General features: G+C 35.6%; 1 protein-coding gene across 1 annotated transcript in view; it reads right to left on the reverse strand.

Annotated features, from left to right (window-relative positions):
- Positions 1-24,327, reverse strand: part of LOC103911612 (interleukin-6 receptor subunit beta) — a 36,255-nt gene extending 11,928 nt beyond the window's left edge. The window contains exons 1-12 of the mRNA XM_087264110.1: positions 23,887-24,327; positions 23,409-23,517; positions 19,162-19,203; positions 16,734-16,844; positions 13,437-13,551; positions 7,548-7,681; positions 6,836-6,972; positions 6,080-6,230; positions 3,894-3,976; positions 3,715-3,822; positions 2,395-2,503; positions 1,736-1,918 (exon numbers count right to left, since the gene is read on the reverse strand). Coding sequence (XP_087120236.1) covers positions 1,736-1,918; positions 2,395-2,503; positions 3,715-3,822; positions 3,894-3,976; positions 6,080-6,230; positions 6,836-6,972; positions 7,548-7,681; positions 13,437-13,551; positions 16,734-16,844; positions 19,162-19,203; positions 23,409-23,481 — 1,246 coding nt within the window. The 5' untranslated portion in view covers positions 23,482-23,517; positions 23,887-24,327. The remainder of the gene's footprint in view (positions 1-1,735; positions 1,919-2,394; positions 2,504-3,714; positions 3,823-3,893; positions 3,977-6,079; positions 6,231-6,835; positions 6,973-7,547; positions 7,682-13,436; positions 13,552-16,733; positions 16,845-19,161; positions 19,204-23,408; positions 23,518-23,886) is intronic.
- Positions 24,328-24,413: the final 86 nt, after the last annotated feature.

Genomic DNA, 24,413 nt, shown 5'->3' on the forward strand with positions numbered 1-24,413 from the left:
GACCGCTCATGCGCTTTAATCAGAAATTTATACCAGCGCCGCAGAAATCTGGTCGGGTCCAACGGCTCCCGAATGCAGACCTCTAGTTCCAGCCTTATTCCAAAATGGATTCAATTGATGTATTTCCTCAACATTCTACACACAATCCCCCATAATGACATTGTGAAGAAAGAGTTTTTGAAATTGTTGCAGATTCATTAAACAGAAAAACCCTGTAAAATAAGATGTACATCAGTGTTCTCAGCCTTTGGCGTGAAGCTCTAAATGGAGATCAGGTTCATTCTGTCTCCACACATCCTTGAGATGCTTCAGCCGCTTCATTGGAGTTCACCTGTGCTCAATTCAGCTGATGGACATGATCTGATCAGGCATACACCTGTCTATATAAGAGCCCAGGGTTGACAGTGCATGACAAAGCACAAACCAAGCATGAAGACAAAGGAATTGTCTGTAGACCTCAGAGACAGGATTGTCTGGAGGCACAAGGCTGGGGAAGCTTACAGAAACATTTCTGCTGCTCTGAAAGCTCCAGTTTGCACAGCGGCCTCCATCATCCGTCAGTGGAACATGTTTAACCAGCAGGACTCTTCCTAGAGCTGGCCGGCCATCTAAGCTGAGTGATCAGGGGGAGAAGAGCCTCAGTCAGGGAGGTGATCAATAACCCGATGTTCACTCTGTCTGAGCTCCAGTGTTCTTCTGTGGAGAGAGGATAAGCTTACAGAAGGACAACCATCTGTGCAGCAATCCACCAATCAGGCATCTGTATGGTAGAGCGGGCAGACGGAAGACACTCCCCGCCTGGAGTTTGCTATCTGCAGGACTCTCAGAGCATCAGAAACTAAACTCTCTGCTCTGATGAGACTCAAACTGAACTGTTTGGAGTGAACGCCAGGCGTTACGTTTGGAGAACAGCAGGCGGCGCTCATCAGCAGGCTAACAGCATCCCTACAGTGAAGCATGGTGGTGTTGGCATCATGCTGTGGGGATGTGTTTCAGCAGCAGGAGCTGGAAGACTAGTCAGGATAGAGGGAAAGATGAATGCAGCGATGTACAGAGACATCCTGAATGAAGACCTGCACAAGAGTGCTCTCCACCTCAGACTGAGGCGACGCTTCATCTTCCAGCAGGACAATGACCCAAAGCACACCGCCAACATATCAATGCAGCGGCACAACAACAACTCGGTGAATGTCCTTGAGTGGCCCAGCCAGAGCCCAGACCTAAATCCTATTGAGCATCTCTGGATAGATCTGAAAATGGCTGCACACCGTCGCTTCCCATCCAACCTGATAGAGCGTGAGAGGTGCTGCAAAGAGGAACGGGCAGAAATTCCCAAAGACAGCTGTGCAGAGGTTGTGCATCATATTCAGAAAGACTTGAGGCTGTAATCACTGCCAGAGGTGCATCAACAAAGTGTTGAGTAAAGGCTGTGAATACTGATGTACATCTGATGTTTCACACAAAAAGCCATATACCAAATGCCATAAATCTACTATATATATATCATAGAACAATTGAACTTATTAAATCAATGCAGTGCATTGATCATATTTTGATTTGAACATATTTTAAACAAAAACTCACGTCACTAAATCATTACCTTTATTTCTTATTTTATTACAAAATGTGCTATAATCAATAATGTTTTTACATCACGGCTGGTTGTATAAGGTTATATAAGTTTTTCACTGCATATTACGGTGTATGTGACAAATAAAAACATAATAAAAACTACCTGTGATGGCGCTGCTGAATGTGGATCTGTTGACTCTCCTCCAGTGTGTGTGTTCAGGGTTTGAGGCTTCGCTCCACTGGATGGCGAATTCACTGAGGTTTACCGCGGTAAACTCTCCATCCCAGCGAACCCGCAGGGAAGAGCCGTCAGAGTAAACCCAGAGAGACCTGAGAGCACACACACCTGACACACACACACATGCAAATGCTTTTCTTACTTACAGCTTTTGTCCAAATATCTTACAATTCTGAAATTATGAAGCATTTTTTAGACAAGAATATAGTGTTGTTTTCAGAAATAATGAGTCAAAATGAAGTGAGTTTTACTTAAAACAAGCAAAATAATCAGACAATAGAGTGAGCAAATTAATCTTATTTACAATTTTACGTTTCTTCCCTGATTGGTAGATTATTGTGCTTGTTTTAAGGAAAAACTCACTTCATTTTGACTCATTTCTGTAAACAAGAAAATATTAAATATAATTATTTTCATGCATGTGTGTTCTGGTTATCTAACAGGTGTGTGTGTGTGTGTGTGTGTGTGTGTGTGTGTGTGTGTGTGTGATTTTTGCAGTCTTTCCCACCATGTGTGTGTGTGTGATCATCATGTGTGCAGTGTTTCTCATCATGTGTGTGTGTGTGATGTGTATTGTTTCTCACCATGCGTGTTTGAGGTGTGGAGTGTAAGCCAGCTGTAAGGTGAGCGTCCGGCGCTGTTAAACGCACACACCCTGACCTCATACTCCTCCATCATCACCGGCACAAACACCTGCAGGAGGAACAGCAGTAATGCAGACCATTTTACTAATGCACACACACACAGACACACACATGCATATTCATCAGCAGATCTGCATACGAGCATAAAGAGAGTGTTCATTCGCGGATCACGTGCAAACACCATTAATACAGTGATGATGAATGATTCGTAAAAAAAATTAAGTGAGGCAGACATCAATAATAAAAAAATCTTATTTTTTAATAATTAATCTTAATAATTATTAAATTATTATTAATTTACATTTACATTTAGTCATTTAGCAGACGCTTTTATCCAAAGCGACTTACAAATGAGGACAAGGAAGCAATTTTCACAACTAAGATCAACAATGAATAAGTGCTATAGGCAAGTTTCAGGTCTGTAAAGTCTAAGAAGGGAATTAATGACTTCAGTTACATAATTAATGACTTCAGTTACATAATCATCCTAACAGGTAAACAAAACAATGCAATACTAAAAAAAAAAAAAAAAAAAGGTATAATATATTATTAAATAAATATAAAAATGACATAAAATACAATAAAACAGCTTAACAAATAAAGTAAATAAGTTTTCAGTATCACCAAGATAAAATAAAAAATAATAAAACAACTTATAACATCTTTATAAAAAAATAAATAATAATACTAATAATAATCATAATAATGATAAAAATAATAATAATAATAATAATAACAATAATACTACTACTACTACTAGTTTTAAAAATAATAATAATAATAATAATAATAAAAATAATAATAATACTAATAATAACAACAATAACAATAATAACAACAACAACAATAATAATAAATAATAATAATAATGATGGTAATGATAATAATAATAATAATAAAATAATAATAATAATAATGATGATATTAATAATAATAATAATAATAATAATAATAATAATAATAATAATAATAATAATGATAATGATAATAATGATGATAATAATAATAATAATAATAATAATAATAATAATGATATTAATAATAATAATGATGATGATGATATTAATAATAATAATAATAATAATAATAATGATGATGATATTAATAATAATAATAATAATAATAATAATGATGATGATGATATTAATAATAATAATAATAATAATAATAATAATAATAATGATGATGATGATGATGATATTAACAACAATAATAATAATAATAATAATAATAATAATAATAATGAGTTTCTATTATTACCTTGAGGTCGGTGGTGTTGATGGTTTCCTTTAGTGAAGGGTGTCTGATGGGCATGTAGGAAACTTCATAACCCTGAATGATTCCTCCAGCTTCTCTGACCTCCAGAGCCTTCGCAAACACACCACATCATGACTATAACAATAATAAACACACAACACGCATATGTACTGTGTTTTTACCTTCCAGAGAAGCAGCAGCTGATGGGGGCCAGAGTTTACATCTGAAAACACGTAATAACTGAGAGCCGGAGACGCAGACGGACCTGAAAACACACATTTACACACACAAGTTTCAATAAGTTTCTCTTTGGCGTTGCAATGCATTTCTGTCTGATTATATTAATCACTTAGCATTCTTTTAACAATAAGTTATCTTTTTATTTATAATAATAAAAGTTTTGATGAGATTTTAATATGTGCTCCACCGGAAAAAGGTGGCCATCTCCAGGTTGGAGGAAAGTCTTGTGGTTTTGTTCACGAGTGAGGGAAGGATGGCCATGCCTTCCTTTGTAGGGTGGCAGGGTGCATACCTTATATATAGGGTGAGGAGCTCTGTCACCCGGGATGATCTCAGAGTAGAGTTGCTGCTCCTCCACATCCAGAGAAGTCAGCTGAGGTGGCTCGGGGATCTGTTTCAGATGCCTCCTGGACACCTACATAGAGAAGTGTTCCAGGCATGTCCCACCAGGAGGAGGCCTCTGGGAAGTCCCAGGACACGCTGGAGGGACTATGTCTCTAGGCTGGCCTGAGAATGCCTCGGGATCCCCCTGGAGGAGCTGGAGGAAGTGTCTGGGGAGAGGGAAGTCAGGGGTTCTCTCCTAAGACTGCTGCCCCCGCGACCCGGCCCCGGATAAGTGGATGAAAATGATGATGATGGTTTTAATAAACTTTATTATATAAAACGCCTTTAAAAAGCAGCAAAATTGTGCTTTCGTTTTATTCAATATATTTTTATACCCACAACAGTCTTTTTAAAAGTTAGTTTTGGGCTACATTTTTTTTTTACAGAAACTTACATCGAAGATCTCACTTATCTGGGGTCGAGTCACGGTGCAACAAGCTAAACCCCAGACTTTCTCAATCTTTCAGACACTACTCCAGGGGGATCATGAGGTGTTCCCAGGCAAGCTGAGAGACATACAGCAGTTCCTCTTGCGTGTCCTGAGTCTTCCCGAGGCCTACTGGCGATCAGACAAGCCTAAAACACCTCCCTCGGCAGGGTCAAGGAGGCATCTGAAACAGATGCTGAGCCACCAAACTGGCTTCTCTGGATGTGGAGGAGCAGCGGCTCTACTCAGAGCTTCTCCTGGGTGTCAGAGCTCCTCACCCTATCTATAAGAGTGCACCCTGCCAACATGCAGAAAAAACCCATTTCAGACGCTTGTATCAGAGATCTTGTCCTGTCAGTCATGACCCAAAGCTCATGACTATAGGTGAGAGTAGGAACGTAGATTGACCAGTAAATCGAGAGATTTGCCTTTCGGCTAAGCTCCATATATACCACAATGTACTGATGCATCGACCGCATTACTGCTGCACCAATCTGCCTGTCAATCTCACTCTCCATCCTTCCCTCACTCATGAACAAAACCCCAAGATACTTGAACTCCTCCACCTGTGGTAAGGACTCTCCTCCAACCTGGAGATGGCAGGCCACCCTTTTCAAGTCGATCCAAATGGCCTTGGACTTAGAGGTGCTGATTTTGCTCTCCAGTACCCTGGCATAGTCTCTTCCAGGAAGGCAGAGGAGTGTGTGAGTTCGCCCTATAGTTAAATACACCCTCCAGTCCCTCTTTTTAAAAATGGGAACCACCAACCCAGCTGCCCAGTGCAGAGGTGCTGTCCCCGACCTCCATGCGATATAGTAGAGGCTTGTCATCTGGGACAGCTCCACAATATCCAGAAACTTGAGATACGCAGGGTGCATCTCCTTCACACCTGTGTTAATATTTAACACTGTCCAGGTATTTTATCAGAAACTCTAAAAGAAATCTATACAGAACACTCCCTTATGATTATATTTATATATTTGGGTTGGAAACCATAAAATAACATAATATTTTCACAACAATAAAGTAACGTTCCCAGAACATTACAGAGTGGTTATTAAAAATAACCTTAAAAAACACATGCAGTACATTTAAAAAAAATAAATCCCAAAATGAAAGTCCTCTTAAAATAATTTTTTTGAGCATTAAAAAAATAATAACCAAACCAGAACCAAAATCTAACATTAGGGGAGGTTCTGTGTTTTCTGGGTGTTCATACAGCGCGCACACACACACGCTAACTGTCTTAATGTTACAGAAAGAGTCACTGAGGAAGAAATGATGAGGTAAAATGTGAATATACTGCAGTAAACTCACGTTTTTCAGCCGTCTTTACTCGCGTCTCGTCACTCCAGTCGCTCCAGCGGCCGAATCCATAAAAACAGGAGACGCTCAGATCATACACACTGAAAAACTGCAGACCCCTGAGCACACACACACACTCAGTGAAGACGCGGAAGCCTGCGGTCTGACACACACACACACACACACACACACACACACAAACACAAACACACGTGAGAACATGTAAGGATATGCTTCATCCGTATATCCTCATGTCATATAAATATATATATATGTAATGCATTGTGTGTGAAGACTTCACATGTTAACGTGAACTTAAATTCAAAGTTAAATGAAATAAAATAAAACAAAATAAAATGTATTTTCAAGAAATGCCTGGTATTTCCAACATGTGTCCAACATGCTTTTGTTTTAGGGCTAATAATATTAATAAAACAAAAAAAATAAAATAATAATAAAAATAAATAGATTTTACAAAAACTAATTTAATTAAATGATTAATAATAATAATAATAATAATAATAAATTAAACAAAAAACTAATTAATTAAATTAATTAATAATAATAGCAACATGAACAACAATAAATGCATTTTAAAAATAAAATAATACCAACCAAAATTGTACAAAAAAAATCCAATAAAATAAAGAAAATAACAAATAAATAAAAAGTTAAATTAAATAGTAACAATATACAAAAAAAATTAATTCAATAAAACAAAACTGCACAACTAAAATATATTTTCAAGAATTTTGCTGCATTTCCAACCTCCGTATAGGCCTCAGTGTTGAGCAGTTTATAGCGTATTCTGCATTCAGAGACTGGGTATTTCCCACTGCTGCAGCTTACAGAGACCGACGTTTCACTGACGCTTACAGACGTGATGTTCGGTCGAGGAGCTTGAACTACAGCAAACACAAGCACAAAAACACACACAAACACACAAATTATATATATATATATATATATATATATATATATATATATATATATATATATATATATATATACCCACTATCTACTGTTTATTTATTCCCAATTTCTCTTTAATGGAGAGGAGATTTCTCCAACACATTTCTAATCGTAATAGTGTTAATAACTCATCTCTAATAACTGATCTATTTTCTCTTTGCCATGATGACAGTAAATAATATTAGACTAGATATTCTTCAAGACACTTCTATACAGCTTAAAGTGACATGTAAAGGCTTCACTAGGGTAATTAGGGTAAAGTTAGGGTAATTAGGCAAGTCATTGAATAACAATGGTTTACTCTGGATACAATCCAACACTAATATTGCTGAAGGGGGCGAATAATATTGACCTTAAAATGGCTTTAAAACTGTTAAAAAGAAAGAATAAAAACATAAAAAGGGAATACTTTGAAAAATTCGTGTAACTTTTAACAACATTGGGAAACATTTGAAAAGAATATCTGTCATACTCATCATCATAAATAAATAACAAAATCATAATCCACCTATATCCTCCATGAGCAGCGGATAGGGGTGAGAGAACATCTCCTTCTGGGTCAACAAATCCTTAGTTTTAATAATTAAAAAGAAGCTGGAGAGCACATTTAATATGGATGGACAGTCGTCCACGTCTTCAGCTCTGAAAAACACAAGCCACAAAAGCATAAATAAATGTAATAATTATATAAATGTGTTTATCTTTTGGCATGTCTTGTATTTCCAACCTGTTTCCATTGCTCCGTATTTGCGTCAGGGCTAATAAGCTGGACAGAACTGGAGATATGTGCCTTATAAAAATAGTAATTTATCTCAATGTTATTTTATATTATATTATTAATACATTTTTAAAAACTCAAATATATTTTTAACGAGTAAACATTTATTTATTTATTTATTTTATTTATTTATTTTCATGGACACATAATTTAGACAAAACTGGAGGTATATGACTTTATCATTATATTATTACAAAATATGAAATTAAACTATAAATGAATAAGTATTTTCGATTAGCATTTAAATTTGTATTTGCTTCAGGACTAATAATTTAGAACAAACTGGATATATTTTATTTATTAATTATAATTTCTAAGCGTAAAATAAAATAAAAGAAAATAGTTAAAAATTTAATCAAATAAAATCACAACTCAAACGTATTTTCAATATGTATTTCAGTTTATAAAATAAATAAATATTAATAAAAGTTTAATTTAATTAAATCAAAATAATTAAATTAAATTTCAGATCAAATGTCTTCTATATTTGCATTTTAATTTATTAAAATAAATTTAAACAACAAAATATTTATTTTAATAAAATCCTAGCTCAAATTTATTTTCAATAAGCATTTCAATTTATAAAATAAAAAATTTAATTAAATTAATAAAAATTTAATTAAATTTAATTTAATTAAATAAAAATAATTAAATTAAATTACAGATCAAATGTATTCTATATTAGCATTTTAATTTATTAGATTAAATTAAATTAATAAAAAAATATATTAAATGAAATCCCAGCTCAAATGCAGTTTCAATTTACATTTCATTTTTTTTTTTATAAATTTCTTAAATTAAATCACAGCTCAAATGTATTTTAATTTTTATGTCAATTTATAAAATGAAATAAAATAAAAGTTAATTTAATAAACTAAAATTACATACAATTAAATTAAAATGTATTCAATTAAATGACAACTCAAATGTATTTTCAATTTGCAATTTAATTTATTAAATCTTAAAAAAAAAAAAAACTTTTCCATAAAATAAAATCTCCTTCATTCTGAAGCTCTAACGCTGCTGCATTAGCGTTCTCTACCCCAAATACAGCTCGGACTCAAATACAGCTTCAGAACAGATATGAAGTTTTGAGTAATATGGGTGAAGAATCCCCAAATGCAGTTAGACAGAGATCGCATGACTCAGCAATTAACTTTGCTCTGAACAGAGGCTCAAGGCCGACTAGACAGTGGCATTCTGCTCCGATCGCAACAGAGATAAGAACATTGATTGTTGGAGACTCAATAATCAAAAATTTTAGGAGCAGAGATACCATGACATACTGCTTTCCTCATGCTACAGTTTCTGATATAAATAAAGAACTTGAGAACATATTAAGGAAACATGAGACTGCAAAACGGATTATTATCCATGTGGGGAAGAATGATATTCGGAAGGAGCAGTCAGAACTGCTCAAGAGAGATTTCTGTAAGCTTTTGGAAACAGTTGAAAGATTGAAAATTCAGCCGTTCATCAGTGGACCACTCCCTGCAAGAGGGACAAATATGTTTTCAAGGCTCCTTGGTCTAAATGCATGGCTACAGAAAACATGTAACATGAAAAGACTGAATTTCATCGACAACTTCAATCTCTTCTGGAACCAAAGACAGCTGTTTACATCAGACGGCCTTCATCCAAACAAGCTTGGTGCAAAAGTGCTGAAAGACAACATCCTCTTCTCCCTCCATCATCCATCAGCTGTGTATGCCACTGAACTGAATGACACACACACACCTAGCAAATGTCCGGATGACCACAGGACTTCAAATCAGCTCCTGAGTGGACTTGTGGCTGACGCATCCTACAAGGACAGAGATAACACCACGCAGCCACAACAACTGCCGATAACGGACAAACTGCCGTCTGCGCCCTGCACACTGAGCTCAACACATGCAGACTGTGATGCATCAGAACAGCATCAAGTCTCAGCACTCATTGATGATCCCCAGGAAAACAGCCAGGTAAACATATCTCAGCAGCCAGAAACCCCAGACCCACAGCCTCTGTCACCGGACACGTTCTCATTGTCATCTTGCTCGCCTCTCTTGGATTTTTCAAAAAAGATGGAGGAACTTGTGTGTGCTGGAACTAAACTCTCACACTCCATTGCTGCTAGCCCCCAGTTACCAACCAAAAGTCAGCAAGCCACACGCCCATCTCTAAGCCCACCTCGCCCTACACCTAGGAAAGGCCTCAGGTCTTTGCGACAGCGCCAGGTCCCAAAAAACACCTCATCTTTAGCTGGTGAACTTAAAAACTGCCATTGATGTGTCTCGGGGGCCTGCTTAGATAACAGTGTCTTTATCAGATGTTTACAGAACAAGCAGGAACCCAGTGTGTCTGCAGCTTTCTCTACGCAGATATGTGTCTTATTACGTGACAGAAAACCAAAGACTCTTTCAGACCGTATAGCAAATCATTCAAATCTGGTGTCTATTAAATGTAGATCTGAGACTTCTGTAGTGAAAACGACTAAAACTGTTAAGTTAGCACTTCTAAACATCAGATCACTCAATAATAAGTCACTTTTAGTCAATGATTTTATCAACACAAACTGCCTTGATTTTATGCTTTTAAATGAAACTTGGCTAGATGACAGTTGTAGCGCAGCAGTTCTGAATGAAGCAGCTCCTTTAAACTTTGACTTTTTGAGTGTTTGCAGAGTTAATAGGAGAGGTGGAGGCATCGCTGCCCTGTTTAAAGATGACTATGAATGTAAACAAGTGTCATTTGGTGACTATTTGTCTTTTGAATATCTGAGTATAGCACTAAAAGGGTCTCCACGCATCTTACTGATCATTATCTACAGACCTCCAAAATATTCTCCAGCTTTTATTGATGATTTTACAGAGCTTTTATCAATAGTAACATCTGAATATGATTATTTTAGTATTGCTGGGGATTTTAATATTCACATTGATAATCCAGAAATCAATGCTGCAAAAGAACTGATGACTGTTTTTAACACTTTTGATCTGACTCAGCATGTTCAAGGACCCACACACAATCGTGGACACACTCTTGATCTACTTATAACTAAGGGTTTACACATTTCATCAACTGTTGTTAAGGATGTGGCACTATCTGATCATTTCTGTATCTTTTTTGATATATTGATCACTCCAGCTATTAAAGACAGATCTGTCTCTGTCAAAAAGAGATGCATAAATGAGAACACTAGTGAGCAGTTTATGAAGGCCATATCGCTAGCACCAAGTATATCTGCAGACTCTGTTGATTCTCTCCTTGATTTGTTTAATTCTAAAATTGAAAATGTAATAAATCACATCGCTCCTGTTAAAGTTAGGAAGAGAACTGGCAAAGAGAGAGTCCCTTGGAGAAACTCAAGAGCAGTCCAAATGAAGAAAAGACAATGCAGGAAAGCTGAGCGTATGTGGAGAAAGACGAAACTAGTAGTCCATTATAATATCTATAAAGACAGTCTTCATGCTTTTAATGTGGAACTAAAAACTGCTAGACAGACTTTCTTTTCAAACCTTATAAACAGCAACTTAAATAATGCTCGTACACTCTTTGCAACAGTAGAGAGGCTCACAAACCCCCCCAGTCAGATTCCAAGTGAGCTCCTCTCTGAAAGCAAATGTAATGAGTTTGCTCATTTCTTCACTGATAAGATCAATAATATCAGAAAGGCAATCAGCTCATCCAATCAGCCAAGTTGTGTCGATATCAAACAAGCTCAACCACAACTTAAGAAATCAGACATTATGTCTGATTTCATGGCAATTAACAGCAAAATCTTAGAAGAGATTGTGCAAGCTATGAAAACATCAACCTGCAGTCTTGACACGCTCCCCACATCATTCTTCAAAACAGTGTTTACCTGTTTAGAAATGGATCTCCTAAAAGTGGTAAATGATTCACTTCTCTCAGGGATTTTTCCAACCTCACTTAAAACTGCAGTTGTTAAACCCCTCTTGAAGAAGAGCAACCTGGATAACACCCTATTGAGCAATTACAGGCCAGTCTCAAATCTCCCTTTCATTGGCAAAATCATTGAAAAAGTTGTTTTTAACCAGGTTAACAAGTTCTTAAACTTCAGGGGGTGTTTAGACAATTTTCAATCTGGTTTCAGAGCACATCACAGTACAGAGAGCGCTCTTATAAAGATAATCAATGATATACGTCTAAACACAGATTCAGGTAAAATAACAGTGCTGGTATTGTTGAATCTCAGTGCTGCATTTGACACTGTCGATCACAGCATACTTCTGGATAGGCTGGAAAACTGGGTTGGGCTGTCTGGGACAGTCCTTAAATGGTTCAGATCTTACCTTGAAGGTAGAGGTTATCATGTCAGTATAGGTGACCATAGGTCGAGGTGGACACCCATGACATGTGGAGTCCCACAAGGCTCGATTCTGGCACCTCTCCTGTTCAACCTTTACATGCTCCCTCTGAGCCAAATAATGAGAAAGAACCAAATCTCCTACCACAGCTCTGCTGATGACACTCAGATCTACCTAGCCTTACTGCCTAATGACTACAGCCCCATTGACACCCTCTGCCAATGCATTGATGAAATTAAAAATTGGATGTGCCAAAATTTTCTTCAGTTAAACAAAGAGAAAACTGAAATGATTGTGTTTGGAAACAGAGATGAGGTTCTCAAGGTAAATGCGTACCTAGGCTCTAAAGGTCAAACGACAAAAAATAAGGTCAAGAATCTTGGTGTGACTCTGGAGTCAGATCTGAGTTTCAACAGTCATGTCAAAGCAGTCAGTAAATCAGCATACTATCATCTCAAAAACATAGCAAGAATCAGATGCTTTGTTTCCAGTGAAGACTTAGAGAAACTTGTTCATGCTTTTATCAGCAGCAGGGTGGATTACTGTAATGGACTCCTCACTGGTCTTCCTAAAAAGACAGTCAGACAGTTGCAGCTCATCCAGAATGCTGCAGCCAGAATTCTGACCAGAAGCAGGAAATCAGAGCACATCACACCTGTCCTCAGGTCTTTACACTGGCTGCCAGTTACTTTCAGAATAGATTTTAAAGTATTATTACTGGTCTATAAATCACTAAATGGCCTAGGACCTAAATACATCACAGATATGCTCACTCAATACAAACCTAACAGATCACTCAGATCATTAGGATCATATAAACTAGAAGTTCCAAGAGTTCAGTCTAAGCAGGGTGAATCTGCCTTCAGCCACTATGCTCCTCACTGCTGGAATCAGCTTCCAGAAATGATCAGATGTGCTCCAACATTAGGCACATTCAAATCAAGACTGAAAACACATCTGTTTAGCTGTGCCTTTACTGAATGAGCACTGTGCTGCGTCCGACAGATCGCACTATTATGTTTTTCGTTGTCTTTTTCATTCTTTTATAACCTATTTTAACTCATTTTAATTTGTTTTTATCTGTTTTTAATAATTTTTATTGTCTGCATTTTATGTTCCTAAACTTGTCTTTTTTATTCCTGTTTATGTAAAGCACTTTGAATTGCCACTGTGTATGAAATGTGCTATATAAATAAACTTGCCTTGCCTTGCCTTGCCTAATAAAACACACCACACGTTCACAAGCTGCAGATACAGACATGTCACTGAGGAAGAGCTGTGTGTGTGCATATATGTGTGTGTTTACTGGCTGAAAATGAAGCTGCTGCTGATCTCAGATCTGCTGTATCTAATCTGTGTCCATCTGCAGGTCAGTGAGCTCTCCTGGAACAGGAAGTGACAAGTGGTGTTCAGGAAGTTCTCTGGGGGAAGATAGAGAGAGTTTAGAGTTTAATGCTTCATTCAGCTTAAACAGACAACATTCACAAACAGACTGCTACTTACTGAGAGTTTAATAAGAGTTTTAGTCGTGTTTATAGTACAAATATCTAAATATTACAAAAGAATATAGAAATGAGTCAAAATTAAACCAGTCTTTCTTTAAAACAAGCAAAATAACCTACAACGCAAGCAAAATAATCTTGTTATTGGTTAAAAATAATATTATTTCATATACTAAATTGGCAGATTAGGCTTTAGTTTGATGGTCTGTGTGTTGAGTTTAAGTTACATTGCATCTACATGGCAACTAATCCTCATTAGATTTTCAGTAGACTGTTAGGTTGGGGTTAGTGTAAGCTGACATGTACTTGCAAAGTTTCTTATAGTCATCTAAATGTCTGTTTAGCAGCAGTATCTATGACAGTGTACTAATACTCAAATGCACCATCAAAATAAAGTGATTAGCAGATTACTTAGTTTTTCTTTTTCAAATATGAACAGATTCAGGAATTGTTCACAGTATTTCCGGGATGCCACGGTTCTCCATATAATATTGAACTGTACGGTACGACATTCACGGTTCAGTATGCGCTTGTGAATTGCGGTTTGTGGGTTTTGCGTTTAAATAATTTATATGTGTTTTATATCTCCCTGAATTAACTGTGTGTGCCTCTAAATCCATGAGCTGAGATGAGGAAACTCCTCCCCGCGAGTAAATATCCATCACTATGCTCTAAAGTTAGGGGGCGCTTGACCATCACTCCACACTTTAACATGGCGAGCGGCGGTGACGTGAGGCTGAGGCAACAGTACAAGGAAGCGCCGGAGAAGGGAGGCGGTAAGTATAATGCCAATAAAAGAAAAAACGGTGAACAAAAAATAACTGTACAAGCATTGTTTTACACGCATAACCATGACTGCACATCTGCAGCGCCATCACCCAGCAATATCACTGTCTGAAGGCAGGACAGCAGAGAAGGTAATACAGTCCTCCAAATAGCAACAATCCCTCGCTGAATCTGTCAACAAACATACCGAACTGGCTCCGAGAGACGCATAAAAATATCAAAGGCAGTGCGGGTGATTATTGCTGAAGCCGTTTAGGGTGATTGGAGATGTGGGCTTTTGTCATCTTATAAAAGCACTGGATCCACATTACAGACTACAGTCTGGCATTTATTTCAGCACCGAGATAATCAAGATGGGTTATTTATGTTACTGAAGTACAAATATGTTGATTTGAGTTTATCTGTATTAACTTCACATGTGTGTTTATTTTCAAAGTGCAGGATTTTATGTGTTCCCCAGTTTGTACATGGGCTACAGCAGCTGTGAGATTTCAGTGTTAGTTTTTTTTTTATTCCAATACACTAGAAACTAGTGCACTTTTCTGTGCTTTTAAGTAAAACAAAATGAGTTTGTTTTTTTTCACCTCTTACTGTTCCTTTTGCCTATAGAATAATAAAAAAAAAAACACACCTGACAAGCCATGAGAACGGAACCAAAAACCTTTTTGAAAAACCAAGGCATGTATTGAACCGTGGGCTAACTGTATTGTTGCATCCCTAATTTCCTCTAATATTTGTTCTTCTGGAGAAAGTCTGATTTGTTTTATTTCGGCTAGAATAAAAGCAGTTTTTAATAGTTTTAAAGCCATTTTAAGGTCAATATTATTCGCCCCTTCAGCAATATTAGTGTTAGATTGTCTCCCGAATAAACCACTGTTATACAATGACTTGCCTAATTATCCTAACCTTACCCTAATTACCCTAGTGAAGCCTTTACATGTCACTTTAAACTGAACACTAGTGTCTTGAAGAATATCTAGTCTAATATTATTTACTGTCATCATGGTGAAGAGAAATGAAATCAGTAGAGATTAGGGATGAAACAATATTGTAAACACCGTCATACCGCAATCGTAATTTTTTTTAATATTACCGTAGCCACATGACTCAATAAAACTATATTTCTGAGAAAAGTTTGCTTTGGCGAATGAAGTGAACGGGAGGTAGCGGGAACTACAATTCCCATCAGCCCAGGCGTGGCCATCATCCTTTGCGGTCTTTTGTCACAACAGATCCAGTTATGTGGAAATGGAGTGTGCTGCTAGTAGCGGGGAAGAAAAAGAGCTGGAAATGATCGAACCTAAAGCGGGTTTTAAATCGGATGTGTGGAAGCATTTCGGTTTCTTTTTTTAAAAGATATGAAAAAGGAGAAAAGGTGACAGACAAAGACAAAAACAGTATGCAGGCACTGCCAGACTGTGGTGAAATATAAGTCGGGGAATACGACTAAAAACAGTCATGGGGACTGCAGAACACAGCACACTTGTTAGATTGATACAGACATTGACTTGTACCGCAAAGAGACCTCTATCTCACTCATGGCTTGTCCTCTCAAGTGGGGGAAAGACAATGCACAACGTTACCCACTGCTGTCAACCTTGGCTAAATCATATTTCTCTGTCCCAGAAACCTCAGTCCCAAATGAGAGGGTTTATTTCTGTTGCAGGGGACATGCCCAGATCCCAGCTTTGACCAGATTATAGTTATATGATCATTTTCTTTAAAACCCATCTCTATCTGAGTGAGTGAGTGATTAAATGTTGAATGCGATGAGTTTTCAACAATACTAAATTGAAACTTTATTATATTATAATTGAATATTTCAATATATAATATTGAATATTTATTATATTTTTTTATATGGTTTAATAGTTTTTTGTTATTAAAATTGAAAAGTTGAAGTTCCTGTTTCGAAGCTTACAGATAGATGGCTAATTTGTATGTCATTGATATGTTCTGTGCTAAGGTAAATAAACACTTTTGGCACTTTTTTCGAGTATTTTCATTAGTTTTGTTTTTTCTGTAAATGATTCAATAAATACCGTACCGTGCCATTCATACCGAGGTATTACCGTACCGTGAAATTCTGATACCGTTACATCCCTAGTAGAGATGAGTTATTAACACTATTATGTTTAGAAATGTGTGGAAGGAAACAGAACTTATAAATAAAAATATTCAGGACTAATAATTCTGACTTCAACTGCACCTGAAAATGAACAGTAGTCTGTTACTTGACTTTTTATAGTGTAACAGTAACCTAATCACAGTAATTACTCTGTAAACTCAGGATGTTAAGTCATGTTCAATCATACCCGGAGCTGAATGAAGATCTGCTGGTGAATGCAGGCAGTCGGTGTCGGACGTCACACACACTTTCGGCTGTTTCTCACAATGCATCATGTCTGCACCGGTCACCGTCAGCTCTGGAAAATTCAATTCAGCTTTATTTGTACAGCACTTTTCACAATAAGTATTGTTTTAAAGCAGCTTTACTAAAGGTGCACATTATTGCCGTACAACCAAAATCAGAAAAGTGAAGGTTAATAATTAACATACAATGTAGAAAACATCATTTTGTGATCCATGTTATTATTCTTCCGCATTTATTTCTGCTTCTGAATTGCATTAAGGGATCTTGATCCTTCTTCCAATGACTTTTAACCTGTAAAAGTGTGTGTTCTGCACATGTGTAATGCTGTGCAGCGCTTTATTGTGTGTGCTGGTGTTGTATATTACACTACAGACTCCTTTTTCTGTTATTTTACACACTTAATCCTCTAGATATGATCTCTTATATGATTTCAAACCACTAAAATGTCAATTAAAGCCACTTTAGTAAAGTGTAGAGTTGAATATTCAACATCAGAAGTGGACAGAGCAGAGATCAACATCCCATAATGCAACTCACCACCACAAATAAACACTAAATAATGAAACTGCAACTCAGAAGCAGAAAGAAATGGGTAAAAATAAAATCATGAATCACAAAAATACAGAAAACTTTTATTTGTTTTTACAGTGTGGGCGTTATTTTAGTGTTTGGTTGTTTATTGCAACATCAGCATCTTTTTTCGATTACATGGCAAGATCAACATAGATAAAAACATCTTGCATAAGCAACATCTTAACAAATCAATAAGAGAGTGTACAAAAAATAACTATCATCATTTAAAATGCTCAGACTTTAGACTAAAGCTGAATGTGTTTCATTAATAAAATTAAACAATGAACACCACATCATTTATTCAACATTTACTGATAAATTATTAACATACAAATTCAGGCTTGCTAACATCAGCTAATATACTGAGATCACAAAATGAAGGACTTTACTTTTTCATTCACTAATGTTAAGAAACATGGATAAATACTTAATGTACTGTTCATTATTTGTTATATGTGGTAAACTAATGGACTGTTGATGTAAAGCACAGGTCTCAAACTGGATTCCTGGAGGGCCACAGCTCTGCAGTTTTGCTCCAACCCTAATCAAACACAGCTGATCAACTGATCAAGCTGTTCAAGACTACTAGACAATATTAAGCAGGTTGGAGCTAAACTATGCAGAGCTGCGGCCCTCCAGGAATTGAGTTTGAGACCATTGCTGTAAATTATGTCCTTTAAAAACATGAAATATGATTTTTCATCTTGATATACGATACATAATTAAACATTCTTCCTGGAGAGATATTTTAAAAGCATCCGTTAATGTACTCTCAGTATAAAACCATGGACTGTTTGTTTATGTATTTGACATGGACATCACAATTACACTGGACAACCAGATGCATTCGACTGGAACAATCTCCCTTCCCTTTTTAGATCAAATAAATCACTTCGTCTTTTTAGGGCTAATTTATTTTCTCTTCTGGAAACAACTTGTGAATGTTATTAAATTTGGCTCCAAATTAAATTAAATGTTTATTATTTATTTGCATATCAAATAGTTTGTACTTTTGATTATATGTTGTTGCTTATTTAGGCTTCGGGTTATGGGAAGTGTTTCAGGTGGAGTGTGCTGCTTGTTTGTTTGTTTGTCTTGTCAAGTGTATGTACTTTATGATGTGTTGTACTCTGTTTGATTTGTGAACTTTTAGGAACCCCCTGGAAAATGAGATGATTCATCTCAAGGGGCTATCCCACTCAATAAATTCAATTCAATTAGTTTAAGTCAGTGGTTCTCAAACTGTGGTACGTGTACCACTAGTGGTACGCGGGCTTTCTTCTAGTGGTACACGGAGGAATGAAATATCTCATGTACATGCTACAAATGATTAAATTTTTTTTTTTAAATTATGTATATAATATGCCATATATTATATATAGGCTATATTTCTGAGGTAATCTGCCAGGTTTTTTAACTGTGCTGAGTTGTAGCTGCTTTACTGGGCCTACTACGCTACTGTATTTCAATACTGCTCATTTTGGTGGTACTTGGAGAGACAATTTTTTTCTAAGGTGGTACTTGATGAAAAAAGTTTGAGAACCACTGGTTTAAGTGTTTAAGCAAACTTGCTAATTTTCAACATCTGTCAACAGAAGGCTTGAAAAAATTGACAAAATGGAGATATAATAAATACAAATACACAACATTATAGTTCTTAAACTAATGCATTTGTTTGTCCAGTGTAATTGTGATGTCCATGTCAAATAAATAGATAAATAAACAGACCAAGGTTCACATTCAACAGCCTGTTGTCAATTATTCTTCACATATTTCACTCAAACAAGAGAATTTACCTTGAATGCTGAAAACCTGCTTCACATTTCCCTTCAATGCACCTGCAAATATTATAAAACCGATTAATTTCACACAGTGACAGAAGAAACATTCTGAATAATGACTAGAATGTCTTTTTAGAGACAGAAATGGACATATTTATTGCAGTGTGCATTTATTACAATCAACCTGCTTTTACATTTACTTCATTTTCTTTTCAGCTGAGTCTCTTTATTAATCAGGGGTCGCCACAGCGGAATGAACCGCCAACTTATCCAGCATTTGTTTTAAACAGCATATGCCCTTCCAGCTGCAACCTTTGCCTGGGAAACATCCATACACACTCATTCACACGCACACTGGCACTCATTCTCATACACTACGGACAATTTAGCTTACCCAATTCACCTGCACCACATGTTTTTGGGAAACCCACGCCAACACGGGGAGAACATGCAGAAATGCCAACTGATCCGGTCGAGGCTCAAACCAGCGGCCATCTTGCTGTGAGGTGATTGTTCTACCCATTGCACCACCGTGCTGCCCCATGTTTACGTCACTATATTGCAATTAAATCAGAATCTAATCATGACAAACTATATCATTGGAAAGGTTAAAGTCTTCTAAACGCATATCGTACCGCTGTTTTTGTTATGTAGGAGATTAAAATCTATTTACTGTCATCCTACAACCATTTATAGTTACATATTTAAACCATAATAGTATAATTTAAACAAAGCAATCATGACTAACTACAGTATATATCATTTGAAGGCTTGAACAGCTTCTATATCTGGTGGCTGATTTTTGATAGGTGTGACTGAGCAGCAGTTAATTATTCATTTGCAACAAGAGCACTCAGAGTCGAAAAGCATTACTTTGCTACAGCAATCCAGTTTTTAGAAACTAAACTCAATCAAATATCACCAAATTGCCAATACTACTTTAGAATTTGATGTCTGCATTATAAATGCTGTGAAAAGTATAAAAAAATATTATTCATATTTCTGAAAACATAAGACATAAACGGTGGACTCCTTTATACTGTATGCTCTGTAAACTGAATGTCACCTGGTGGTCATGTCTGGTACTGCGGCCAAACTAAATCTTACTAAAAGCTTGTTTATTTTGAGATATCTTCTTCAAATTTTGAATATAATTTGTTCAGATATTCAGTTTTTCTGATTTGGGCTTAAATGGGTTTTGTAAAATACACAATTTATGTAGCATTAAAATGTACATTTACTCTTTTAATATTTTCATTAAGAGTAACATAACTTTAGTTTGAACTTTTTCTTTTCAGCTACAATCTGACATCCGTCTTCTTCAAAATGAGACCAAGCGCATTTGATCCGTGCACCAAAGTGTTGAAGATTGACAATCATTTAATCTCATTTTATGTCTCGGTTCAAAGGAAACCAAAGGACTAAATCTAGAGGAAATAAGGACTCGATTAAATCAAACACAGATGATAATCATCAATGCGCTTCAAATGCAATCTTCTTCCTCAGTCTTTGTGTTGATTTCCAGTACAAATATCTAAACATTACTCTAATTATTATTATATATTATTGTATCATTAGTACAACAGTACTTTAATATTATTGTTTTTTTTTTTTTACTTTCTATTGTGGAAAATGTTTGCAACACATTCTGTTTAGCAAAATACCCATTTGGTTTTAGATGCATTTCTTCTTTTCTTTTTTTGCTATTTGTAGTTTTTTTTTTTTTTGTATGACCATGTCATTTATAAATGTTACAAAAATTAAAAATATTACAAAATTAAGATTTAAATGCAAATAAAAATTATTATAAATAATGATTAAAATTATTTCTTTATCTTCTTTGAATGAAGCTTATTTTTCTGAGCTCTGCCATATTCACAGTAGTTTTATGCACATTTTATTTGAAAAAAATTCAACTTGTTTTGCTTCTCCAGTAAATATATCTTATTTTAATTTCTTATTTATACAATTAAATTTTCCATTTAATTAAGCTCTATATCAGGGGTGTCAAACTCAATTCCTGGAGGGCCGAAGCCCTGCACAGTTTAGTTCCAACCCTGCTCCAACACACTTACCTGTAGTTTTCAAACAAGCCTGAAGGACTCAATGAGTTTGATCAGGTGTGTTTAATTAGGGTTGGAACTAAACTGTGCAGAGCTGCGGCCCTTTTGGAACTGAGTTTGACACCTGTGTTCTACATTATTCTTGTTGTAGCAATAATCCATCCAAACACAAACCTTTTCAAATATATATTAATGTACATCATTAATACAAAAGTAATTTAATATTATAGTTTTTTTTACTTTCTATATTAAAAAATGTTTGCAACATAAATAATATTTCGTATATTGCTTTTTTGGGTGACACGGTGGCGCAGTGGGTAGCACATTCGCCTCACAGCAAGGTTGCTGATTCAAGCCTCGACTGGGTCAGTAGGAGTTTCTGTGTGGAGTTTGCATGTTCTCCCCCTGTGTTCCTCCGGGTGCTTTGGTTTCCCCCACAAGTCTGAAGATGTGGTGCAGGTGAACTGAGTATGTTAAAATTGGCCGTAGTGTATGTGTGTCTGGGAATGAGTGTGTAGGTGCTTCTTAGTGATGGGTTGCGGCTGGAAGGGCATCCGCTGCGTAAAACATATGCTGGATAAGTTGGTGGTTCATTCCGCTGTGGTAACCCCAAATTAATAAAGGGACTAAGCCGAAAAAGAAAATGAATGCATTTGTTGTAGTCAAATTTCTGCATATTATTTTATGTCATTAATTAATTTGTGACTCTTTTAATAAAAAAATTATTAAGGACATTTTTGAACATTTTCTAAATTAAATTTTAAAATGCAAAGGGGTTTGAAAACTATGTTTGAATTAAGTTTATTTTTTAATTTTATTAATTATATTTTTAGATTTAAAGCACAATCAGAAGAAAAATAATAACATAATAAAAATGTCACTTAAATATAATACCTCTACTCATTTTGCTTTTCCAGTAAATGCATCTTGTTTTAGGAACATTTAGATATTTAATACAAATGATTAATTAATGATTAACACATTAATGTCTATTAAATAAGGTCTTACATTTATTTATGCTTTAAGCATTTATTTTTAGAAAAAGTTTAATATATTCGCTGATTTTTCTGATTTTTAAAAACATTTAATTATTTAATAAAACATATTATATTAATTTAATATATTAAAGAAATAACATTTAATTCATTATTTAAAATTAATTATAAAACAATTATTTATCATCAATTAAATTCATTCTAAATTATTTAAGTTCTGAGTTAATTTTTTACATGCACATGTACAGTTGAAGTCAGAATTATTAGCCCTACCCCAAAGATTTTTTTTAACACATTTCTAATCATAATAGTGTTAATAACTCATCTCTAATAACCGATTTATTTTCTCTTTGTCATGATAACAGTAAATAATATTAGACTAGATATTCTTCAAGACACTAGTATTCAGCTTAAAGTGACATTCACAGGCTTAACTAGTTTAATTAGGCAAGTCATTGTATAACAGTGGTTTGTTCTGGAGACAATCCAACACTAATATTGCTGAAGGGGGCGAATAATATTGACCTTAAAATGACTTCAAAACTATTAAAAACTGCTTTTATTCTTGTCTAAATAAAACAACACTTTCACCAGAAGAACAAATATTATCAGACATACTGTGAACATTTCCTTGCTCTGTTAAACATCATTTAGGAAATATTTAAAAAACAGAAAAAAAGAAATCAAAGGGTTGCTAATAATTCTGACTTCAACTGTGTATCAGTACATTGCATTTCTTTTATTAAACTTCATATTTAGCAATCACAAAACCATTCATAAGGGTCTAATTTCATCAATTGAGATTTATATTATATAAAAGCTGAATAAATAAGCGTTTATTGAGGAATAATTTGTTAGGATGGACAATATTTGTATGAAAAACAACTGTTAGAAAATCTGGCTAAAAATATAAATATAAAGAAAATCACCTTTAAATGTGTCTAAATGAAGGTCTTAGTGATGCATATTAATAATCAAACATTAGATTTTAATATATTTACAGTTATAAACGTACAAAATATCTTAATGGAACATGAACTTTAACCAATAGCCTAATCATTTTTAACAATAAAGACAAATCAATAATTCTGACCGGCACAATGTCTTCTTTTCAGCTATTTTTGACATATAAACACATACGAATTAAAACCGCACAACTGTGTCCAGATATTAGAAACACAGAGGAAACAGCATTAATACTTACGAGAGAGGCAGAGAAAGCAGAGCAGCGTGCACACACACACACACCTGCTGCGGTTCATCTTCATCTGAAGCATTAAAACACACACTCCACATGTAGAACATCAGCAGACCTGTGCATTAAACCACACACACACACACACACACACACACACACACACACACACACACACACACACACACACACACACACACACACACACACACACACACACACACACACACACACACACACAAAATATTTTAACAGAAGTAACGCTGAACTCTTTCTCTCTCACACACACAGGGCTGAGAAAGTGCTGTGGTTTTTCTCTTGTTTCTCAATCTGGAGGTTTAGAAGAACCTGACAAGATCAGAGTGATTTAGCAGAAAATAGAAAAAGTACTTCCTTTCACTCCTTCTTTATACGCACGTGGCTCTCGTATATTCATATATGCATATTTTTTTCTCCTATAATACGGATGTAAAACTCTTTTACTTACATGTGCATCAAGAAGATCAGAGTTGAGTTAAACAGCTGTGTTTGGGTGAAGCGAAAAATAAAATAATAATGTGGACATTATCAATTTCATCATTTTCTGCGAGACTGCTGATGAAGCAGATATGAACACGCGCCACAGAAAAGCTGCAACCTCTAGCAGAAAAACACCAGCAAAAAATGACAAAAAGAGTTTCTCATTTAGAGTTTTGGTCTTGTTTCTAGTCCAAACAGCTAACAATATTGCTGTTTTCAAGACAAGCAAAAGATTTTGTTTTCAGAAATATTATTAAGAGTAGGCGACGCGGTGGCGCAGTAGGTAGTGCTGTCGCCACACAGCAAGAAGGTTGTTGGTTCGAGCCTCGGCTGTTAGTTGGCGTTTCCTTCACAGTGCAAAGAGATGCGGATGTTTCCCAGAGATGGGTTGCAGCTGAAAGGGCATCCGCTGTGTAAAAAAAGCTGGATAAGTTGGTGGTTCATTCCACTGTGGCGACCCCAAATTAATAAAGGGACTAAGCCGAAAAGAAAATG

Source organism: Danio rerio, chromosome 8 (genome assembly GCF_052040795.2).
Source record: "Danio rerio strain M-AB ecotype USA chromosome 8, GRCz13ab, whole genome shotgun sequence".
Taxonomy (NCBI): Eukaryota; Metazoa; Chordata; class Actinopteri; order Cypriniformes; family Danionidae; genus Danio; species Danio rerio.